This window comes from Limanda limanda, chromosome 1 (assembly GCF_963576545.1).
Source record: "Limanda limanda chromosome 1, fLimLim1.1, whole genome shotgun sequence".
Taxonomy (NCBI): domain Eukaryota; kingdom Metazoa; phylum Chordata; class Actinopteri; order Pleuronectiformes; family Pleuronectidae; genus Limanda; species Limanda limanda.
The window spans coordinates 37332112-37342567 of NC_083636.1; the positions used below are offsets into that span (position 1 = coordinate 37332112).

Sequence of the window (10456 nt, forward strand, 5' to 3'; positions counted from 1 at the left end):
AGTCTAAAAGAGGTTCGCAGGGACCTTAAAAAGATAAATGGGAATCGACAACATTTTTAATCGGATTTCTCTTCTTCTCTTCACAGCTCGATGGTCCAGTCGCCACCTCCACCGCTGGTTCGCATCATCAATGGCTACATCACCGTGCAGCCGCCGGACCGAGTCCACAGCCCCCACCTCCACCACCACCACCACACACCTTCAGCCTCACCCACCTCCTCCTCCTCCTCGTGTTCGCTCGTTTTCCTCTGCACGTTGCTCCCACTCCTCACACGGATGGGGAGTGTGTTCCTCTAGCAGACATTTTATCTGGAATAAACTCTCAAATATTGGGTTTCCTGTATCGGCTCACAGAAAGTGAGGCATGATCATGTAAGATGGCGAGGAAGGAACTGTTGAGAGAAAAACATGGAACAAGCATGTGAACTCGACTCTAGCTGTCAGGTAACAGAACACTTCATGGACGTTAGGCTGTCCGCGTCGTCGGGTCCAAATGGTAAATCACACCAGTACAGCTTGTCTCTTACAAATTGAGGCTTCGATGAGCGTATCAATTCATGCAACCGAGCGGTTTTCTTGGAACACGAAGCGCTCATAAGGTTTCGGTTATTTTCTCTCGGCGAGTCGGGAGCGAGCGCACGGGGACGCAGCGGGAAAGAGACAAGCGAAAGCTCACAAACAGGAAGTATTATGGGATGTCTGAGGACGTAACACAACATGTCGGGTCCCTCGTGGGTTTCAGTGTTACAGCGGACGCTCATCAGTCAACATCCAGTGTCTCAGAGATCTCACACGAGTGACGGCTCAGCCAATGGACACAAGGACATGTGTGGCTGAATATCAAATATCCTCAATAAGTGTGCATGTGCATATATGTGTGTGTCTGTTTGTGTGTGTGTGTTTGTGTGAGAGAGAAAGTCTATCAGCTCTTAACCCCCCCAGACTCTTCAGTAATGTTACATAAAACGTGGGGTGAATTGTAAATATTGTTTCTAAATATCATAGATGTATTTTTTAGAGTTATAAAAAAAGTGGAAAATTATCAAAAGTGTTTGTTGTTGTTGTTGTTGTTTATATAAATGTATAAATAGATATGCAGTATATTTTTTTGAAACAGAAATCAGGAACTAACCACCATAGCCGGCGTCCTGTGTCTCACTGAAATGGATTTTTGAAAAAGGGACAGGCCATTGTATTGTACTGTGTGTATCAGTGTTATCACTCGCTTTGCTGACCATTTGTTTAATTTATTTAATAGTTACTACTATAGTTTTCCTGTAGGTCAATGAAATATTCCCCATGTTTTTTTTTTTCTTTTTCTCAGAATGTGTTATTTCAGAGGCAATAATACTTCAGCATTAAACACACAACACGTACAGCTCGGTGCTTTAGGACTTCCACATTTCACGTATGGCATGACATAACTGTAATAGTATTACCATGTTAACAATAAAATATTTATCTAGATTAAAGTTGGAGTTTAATGCTCGTGATTGGCTGTAAAGTAAATCTGAGGGACTTTAATTAGCGCAAATACTTTCTGTGAATATTCTACTGACGTGCTCAGTATCAATGCATTTCGGACTTTTACATGATTACATCAATAGAAAATAAAATAATTTCCTGCATATCCCTCATCCTAACATATTTACTTTTGAAATTTAGTTCATTTTATCACCACATTGGACAATTTTTATTGCCCAGACCTTTAATGACGCTGCAGAGATGTGGTTCACCCATTCATGATGGATATTCCATATTCTAAGTCCATATAGCAGATTGCAACAAGGCCTCACTACTTCTTTTTATTTTAAAGTAATGACGGTATAATGTTTTACAATGTTTTTCCACTGTCATTTTTAATTGTGCCCACTAGAAGTCGCCTAAGTGAGACTTTCAAATCCTATAAATAAACATATTTACTTAACTAGAAGTGTTTGCGGATTAATACAACAATACATTTGAAAGCAAAACGTATAAAAACACATTAAAGCATTCAATATACAAACATCACATATTGAGTGTTAGAAGTTTGTGAAATTCACTGGAGCTCATGTGTTCTCAGGCGAATCTGGAGTTGCCCCAGTGTTTGTTTATATCATAGAAGATTAATGCTCACATCACACGACACTTGAAGATTAGTAGTTGTTGACACAAGTCAGTAGTTTGGTATCACCAAAGCATTACACTGATTGTGTGTTCTTGCTGTCTGTAACTGAAGTGTGGGTGGCTACGCACACACACACTCACACACACACGTAAGTTGCCCTCCTGCCCTGACCTAGGGCTCATGGCGTGTTTACGTGAGGTTAATGTGCTGTGATAAAGCAGCTATTAGTCGCTGTTTGATGTGTGCATGTGGTCCCGCTACAAACAAGGCCGCCGCCCCCCCGCCGGTGCACGCCGTCCCTGCAGGAAACAAACAGGAAACCGGCGCTAACGGATTCTTTAGATGCACAGGAAATGAGGGTTAATTGATTTGCTATGTCAACAGGAAAAGAGAGCTAATTGACTTGTTAGTTTGAGCTTTGATTCAGGAGCGAGTGGCCACGGAGCTGCAAGAGGTCACCGCGGGCTGAAGAGCCTGAAGAGCCTGAAGAGTCTGAAGAGTCTGAAGAGCACGGAACAGGAAACGTAAGATGTAGAGGCATAACTGAGGTGTGAGGTTTGAGAGGTGAGGGATTCACCACACGGAGAAACACGAAATCCTGGTTACGTTTACCGAGGCTTTCATATTCTCCATTTACAGAAGGAAGAGTTACAAAGTGAAGACGATGGATTAAGTCCAGGTTATGTCCTCAGTGAAAGGACGTCATGGAACTGTAGTGAAATCAAAGTGAGTTTGAATAAATTTCGGGAATGGAGCGACTATCACAGACTGATCCTGTTTAATTCTGCCATCTAGATTCCCCCTGTGAAATATTTTGACTATTCTAACACTTACATTCATCAGGATGCATTTGTAATCTAAAGTTATGGGTTCTTTCAAGGTCAATGTTCCATCCTTCCACCAAGTTCCCCAGAATTCTGTGCAATGTAAATTAACCCACAAGCAAATAGACAGGAGTGAAAACATAACCTCCCAGCTGGTGGTACAGGAGTAAAATAATAAAACAAATATTAGTTTTAAGAAGGGATTTAAAAGAGACTAGAAACTAGTCAGTGTAAGATCAGTCTCCGTCTCTCGTCAGCTGTGAAGAACCAGTTCCATCATTTTTATTATGTGATTATATGCTGTACAAAAAAACAAAAATAGACGTCATCCCCTAATTCCTGACTGTAACCATGCCAACTACACAAAAACATCAAACTCGCGCCACGTAGAAAACAGAACGCGTCTCAAAAAACACACCCGATCTGTCTTCCGCTCCATGTAACTCTGCACTTTGCAAACAATGGACCATGTAAGTCACTCAGTCATTCCATCAGAGAATAAACAAACAGAGGCACAGGTCACACCTCCAGCTGCACCCCCCCGCTGAGTGCTGCTGCTGACAGACGTCACAGGTCATTTACCATCAGACCCACTGGACGCAGAGGGCTGGGAATTCCTCCAGTCAAACCGAGGGGCAAAGGAGGTGAATGTGAAATGGTTTCAAGACATGAGATCAGGACACAAATCACGATTTTATTAGTCATTTTTTACAATGCGCTTGAAGCTTTTTGTCCAAAAGCATATTTTGCAAGTTGTAAATCCTGACGTTTGATAACAGGGGGAGTCTGAATCCAGGCTCTGACCCCAAAATACCTGCAAACGAAACCCGATGAGTCACCAGCTAACACAGATATTAGTGTAATCTATATCTATATCTCAAATCTCACATTGGGCATCTGTCCCATCACATCACATCTAAACACAACTTCTAAACCAGCCTTTTGTTCTGTTTTTGGCCCTTAATACAAATACTTTTTCTTTTTGGCAATCTGAAAAAAATGCCTTGGACAATCATCCATCCCTTAATACACACTTAAATAAGAAAAGGGCTCTTGTAAAAACATGAAGACATGCCACACCAGACAGGAGGTGGGGTTGCCAGATTGGACAGAGTAAACCTGAAGGAATTGAAAGCAGATGTGCACGCAGACGTCTGTTTCCTGTGGAGCACAAAACCAGTTAAACAAAAGAAAAGACGAGGCATTGTTAGGTACATGTCAGAGTGGGTTCTCCTCGAAGGACTGAAATGCCGTGTTGTTTATTGGTACTTTCCTGTGTAGCTGTAGCCCTCATTAAAAATAAATCAGATGCTTTATTGGGGAAAGTTTGGAAAATCACACCTTTCAATGACTAAATGCTTTTGAAAGAAAAGATAGAATTGGCCGACTGGTTGTTGCTAAAGTGGATTTTCTCCACTTTAAAAAGCAAAAAATCCCATAAAAAACACTTGTTTGCCTCAAAGCTTATATCTGAGTATTTATAAGATTAGGAACGTAAATCTGTGAAGTTCTCGCTACACAAGCTCAAAGTGTAACTTCACCTCTAAGCTTTGGCTGAAGTGCTTTTCCCTGGAAATTCAAATATGCCTTTAGCACGCATTGCTGGTAGGTGGAGCTAGGATATACCTATTAATACACTAGCCGGCCTTATGGGCCTTAAATTAGATTTGGTCATCAAAACCAGCAAAACACATTTAAGTGAGCAGCATCTCTTCTTAGTCATTCTCATCGTTTTACTCTGAGGATCTAACGTTCACCTGGTTATGTTTTCATGTTCTTTTCCTCCCGTCGAAGTTCCCGTCCTTGTTTTTGGTCACAAGGTCAAATCACTTTCCCATTGTTAAAACAAGCCCAGCGTGTCCCAGTTCATCTCACATAGCTCCGCTCTGGTCCCTGCACAAATAAGCACACGAAGGCCGAGCAGTGGTTATTATCCCGGCATCAGTCTGAGGCTTGACACTGTGTTAACTGAGAGCTACGCTAACACACCCAGGCCTCAGTATATTTATATAGCAAATCTCCTAAGGGTTAAATGTAATGTGTTATTCGTGCCTGTCAGGGCTTTGACCAGTGTTCTTAGTATTAACAACAGGATTTGACTTTATTATATAGACAACGCTCTTTTCCTCTATTGTCTGTGGAGCTGACACGGTAGAAGGTAAAAGATTCTCTCTGTTTTGTCACTGATCCCTTGCTCTTTTCTGTCTTCACCCAATTTAGTTTCTCTCCTTATTACTTGATCTTTTTTCAGACCGAAAATTTTGAAATATTGTATTAAAAGCACAGGCGTAAATAATAAAACGAACGATGCCCAAATTATCGTTCATCTTATTGTTCTTGCTTGAATACAAAAGAGTCACTGTTGATAATATTAGTAACATCTGTGCTTCTGGTCTGTGCAAAGTTCTTTTAGCCACAGAGAAGAGTGGTTTCAATGTTGTTTCATGAATCATTTATTAAAGGAATTTTTTTGGGGGGGGATATGTTTGCAATATTTAATTATTATTATTATTATCGTGTGTTTTATTCTTGCTGGTTGAAGAAATTGAGCAAAGGGATCTGAGCCCTGCAAAATTCAAGCTTACATTATAAAGAAAATATGCATAAACCTAATGTCCCAAGTATGAAAACTGTGGTTGTATTAAGCTGTGGTTGCGTTCGGGGGGGAACAGTGGAACGGTGGTGCACGGTTCCCGGTTTGAACCCTGGTTCTCTCTTCTCTCTGTGTGGGTTCTTTTCTGAGGACTCCAACTTTCTCCCACAAGCCAAAGACATGCAGGCTGGGGTTCGCTTAATTGGAGACTTTAAATTGAGCGTATAGGTGTGAATATATCACAGTGAGTGGTTGTTTGCTTCCATGTGTTCACCCTGTGAGTCCAGCTGAAGGATCAGCATTGATAATGGATGCATGGATAGTCTATGTGTAGTCTTTATCTATAAATGAAGAGGCAGTGTTGGTAGAACAAGCTACAGCGAGAAAAATAAGTTATATTTCTATTTCTATTCTTTTCTTAGATTTAACAAAGTAACAAGAAGTAAAAGTCTGAAAAGCAGCTGTGTAATGATTCCTACACTACATCAATATTGTGTTTCAGTGGGAGTTGTTTATGTGTGTCTGTGGCCGTCGGGCTCGGCCTGTCTCTGATTGTCAGCTTATAAACAAATGAGCTCTTCTGGTGCTGGTGCTGCACCGCAGGGTGTCACTCAGCTACAGCACAGGTCAATGGATCCCATTCATGGGAACAGAGTTTTAAAGAGTGTTATTGAGAGGAGGACGGTCACACAGGGCGCTCCAGCTGAGAGTCACACACACTCACACACTCGCACACACGAGAGACAAGCACACACACACTCACACATCACTGTGCATATGCATGAGGGTGCATGCACGTAGGCACACGTAAGTGTTAACGCAGTCCAACCTTTATATATACAGTCTATGAGTCCAACTGGACCACATACAGGTTCTGAGTGGGTTTGGTTCATATCCCTTTTCACCGTCAAAACACTCTTTTACCGAAAGTGACCCCCCCAGGGTCGACAGTCACTGGGAGGGAGGAGAGGAAGGGAGTTTTCATACTCACTCTCACAATGTACAGTAGATCAGATACATCAGTGTGGTTTGTTTCGTTTTATTCTCTTTATCTGCTGTTAAATCAACATAATGTAACTTACTAAAGAAACAATTACACATTTTGTCTCATAGCTGCTGTCTGCACTGTGTCAGGTGCACGTTCTGAGGATAAATGAATCCCTACATTTGTTAACAACAGGAGAAGTAATCACAGAAGCCATTTGCATTCACAGAACACGATGGGATATTCTGGCACAAAAACAAATGCACTGTCTGTGATTATCTTTCTGATGACTTGCAAAATACACAAATTAACATTTCCTCCTTGCATCACAAGAGCGTGGGGTGAGGGAAGTGCTGTCGTGATTGATTTGTATATAAATGCAGTTTTTAAGGGATAGAGTTTGACTAAAACATATATCAGCTAGCCGGCTCTAACCAGAACCTCATGGTGGCTAATGTGAGCAACGTCAACCTTCACATTGTTCTGCGTCGCGCTGACATGACTGATTGAGTGTACTGACTTAATGGCCCCATCTATTTTCTTAAACTGTAGAGCAACTTGTTTTATCATTATCAGTATAATTATCATTATCCTGTAACTTCCACTTATGGCCACATTTGTCTGCCAGCATGACAGAATTTTGAAATATACCTTCTCCATTAAAAGTATTTTACTTTGTTGTTGACTATTACATTGTTTATCATGTTTATTGATACTGAAGTTAATGTGCAGTGTCATTTCCTGCACATTACACATCCACAGTGCAGCGGAGTGGCAGCAGCGTGTAGACCCAGTAAAATATCAAACAGCCAATTATCCTCATGAATGATTATTCCGGTTGTCATCAAATATTTACTGTCAGGTCATGAAGAGTTTAGCCGACCGGCTCCTGCTACTCATATTCCATTAGACTGTGTTTACAGCAAACACACATAGATAAACAAATGTTGCAGTGAATTAAAAATGGATGTTACTCTACAGGCACAGCAGAAATGTTCCATAATGACTACAAAACAAAAGATCCTGTATGTTAGCAACCTCAGCGCTGATGAGAATTAGAATAAAAAAAGAAAACCATTAATAATGATCAAATCTGATGAGTCAAAGAGATAAATATGCTTATTTAAATCAACTTTAATGAAGAAAACTGCTAATTAAACCAATCAGAGCATCATGATTCACTATAGGCTGCATTTAAGTGTTCAATGCTGCCCTCTGCCTGTGAGCTGGGGTACTGTGTCTCAGTTGATAGACAGTATTTGCTGTCTCTCCACTCCCAGCTTCAGGTTTCATGGTTCAGCTCCTCAGGTCTGTGTCAGTATCTGAGTTTGTTGCATTTTGTCGTACAGAGTTTGATGCCGGTGCAGCTTTTGTGTGTTCCTGGAAAACAGCCTTGATAGAGGAGAGACAAGAGATGGAGAAACAAATAGAAAGAGAGCTATTATAAAATGGCTTTAAGTTTGGCCCCTAATAAGATATCACAAAGCTATATTGTTATTATATACAATGTACGAGTTTAGATACTGTACTTTTAAATTGAAACTGTTTTTCTCAGGACCTTGGACAGGTTGCCAGAAAATCACCGTGGCAACAAAGACAGACATCCATTCACACTTATAGCCAATTAAGACTCTCAAATTAACTTAACCCCAATCTGCATGTGTTCAGAGTGAGAGATGAAGCCGATTCTAACTAAAATAAACGGTAACATGTAGTGAATAAAGAACTTAGTAAGAAAGAAGAGAAAGTGGGAAGGTTGAGGTCGAAATCCCCCCCGAGCTCCGGCACCGAGAGAAAAGACTTTTCACAGCTTGATAAAATCAAACAAAGAGAGAAAGATCTGAAATTCACAGTAGACGGGACGAACAGTCGGTGTCGGCTCCACTGGAGTCGACTCTTTTCTTCCCATCATGCCTCCTGTTCAAAGAGACAGCCTTCTATTCTTCTGCTCGTGTGCTTCTTCTCCACTTGACTGACCCGAGTGTATGAATTCCACCAGTTTCCACTCCGACCAGAGTTTGTATTTCTGTGAAAACTCTGCAGCAAGATACAAAACCTTTTGATTATAAAACCAACATGTTTGTAATCACCTCGTGTTTTCTTCACTCACACTTGTACTGTATGTGTGTCAGCGCTCGGGGGGACGGGGGGGGGGGATGTTTGAAGTCCCTGCTCATATCTGTGGGGGTTTAAAGGTTGAAAAGACTCCATCTTTTCTCATGCTCCATATCCCAGTCTCATAATTCACATAATCCACATTGGAACATGTTTACATATCGGAGCGACACCAGGGTTAAATAAAAACTGCTAATGCATGTATCTGTAAACATTGTAAACATTATGCATTGTGTTCTGTGGCCTGATAGTGACATTAATATGCAGAGAAAGCTTCTTATAGGAGCGACTCTATGCTCATAATGAAAGATTATGCTACAATAGCAGAGCCCAGAAGCTGCAGCATGTAGACACAATGAATGGAAAATTAAAATATGTCATGTGAAGAGCTTTGTACTGAGATGATCTTATCACTTGTTCATGGTTTATATAACACAGTGTTTTATCAAAGGTTAGAGGAGACTGAATCGATTTTCTACATCGATTTTTAAATGTTAGACTGTAGACTAGACTTTTACAACCTTAAACTATTTTATATTTTCTGTGTGTGTGTGGGTTGTCAATGAGCAATCCCACTGTTTCTGATTCGTCCTTTACTCTCATATGAACGGAGCTTGCATATCAAAAAAATTGAACAATCCTTTTATGTATATATCATATATACTGTATATAATCATTTTTTAGTAATGCTTCCTCAATGAGAATAGTTAAAATCTCACCTTGTCTTTAAAGAGGGCATTGACATCTTTTTTTATTAGATGACATAAATCCAGTGTCCATTATAATTTAGTCCTTTACAGCATAAAAATTTGCTGAAGACTTCAAGGAAATTACTTTCACCTTGTGGGAGGGAAATCGTCTTCATCAGATCCGCTTGCGTTTGTTCATCCTTCAAACCAAAGATGTTCTGTGTTCATCAGGACCAAACCACAGCGTCGCCATTTGTATATTCTTCTTCCTCACCTATATTTATTTACTGTCATACAATATTGGAAAACAAACAACAAAAGTGTTGATGTAAGAACATAACATGTTGAATAACTTAACATTTTTGGGTGAAACTTGCAAAAGGGCATATTAGCCTATTAGCACGATCCTGAGGATCAGGATCTTTATTAATGCCTCAATGTAAATCTCAGTAGAGGAATTGAACAATAGAATTAGATATTTAAAATATTAGATTATTAGAAAGAACTTGTGGAATAAGACACTCTGATCTTATTTTCTGATGTCAAAATGTCAGAATATCTGCGGAGGACTGAAAATGCCCAAATATGTAAATAATTGAATGTAAAAAAATAAAAGATTAATGTAAAGAAATGCATAAATAGTCTATTTTATAACCAAATAAATGAATCAATGTTCCATACATACATACATAAGTGCAGAAATAGATAAATAATTCAATGTAAAAAAATGAATAAATTAATTTAGGACTACATAAATAGACTGTTCCATAACGTGTATATTCAAGCATTTATTTATTTATATGTTATCAAGTTATTTATTTATAAAAAGTTTGACAGTTTGTATCTCTGCCTCCTATCATTCTTTTTGTCACTTTCCCTTTTTCTCCATCCGACCATTAACACCAATTCCCTCGTCTGTCCCATAAACACACACACACACACACACACACACACACACACACACACACACACACACACACACACACACACAGAAACCCACACATGCTCGTCTGCCTTCACTCTCGACACCTGCACCTGCCACCTGCCCCCCCTCCTCTTTGCATCGATGCTGCAGTGGCATTTGTAAATGAGTATCTATTAAAATGCCATTATAAGGAATAGGGAGTGGTGTTGTCCCTG

At 40.0% G+C, this 10456-nt stretch overlaps 1 protein-coding gene across 1 annotated transcript in view; it reads left to right on the plus strand.

The window, feature by feature from the left end:
• Nucleotides 1–297, plus strand: part of trabd2a (TraB domain containing 2A) — a 54061-nt gene extending 53764 nt beyond the window's left edge. The window contains exon 7 of the mRNA XM_061080429.1: nucleotides 87–297. Coding sequence (XP_060936412.1) covers nucleotides 87–297 — 211 coding nt within the window. The remainder of the gene's footprint in view (nucleotides 1–86) is intronic.
• Nucleotides 298–10456: the final 10159 nt, after the last annotated feature.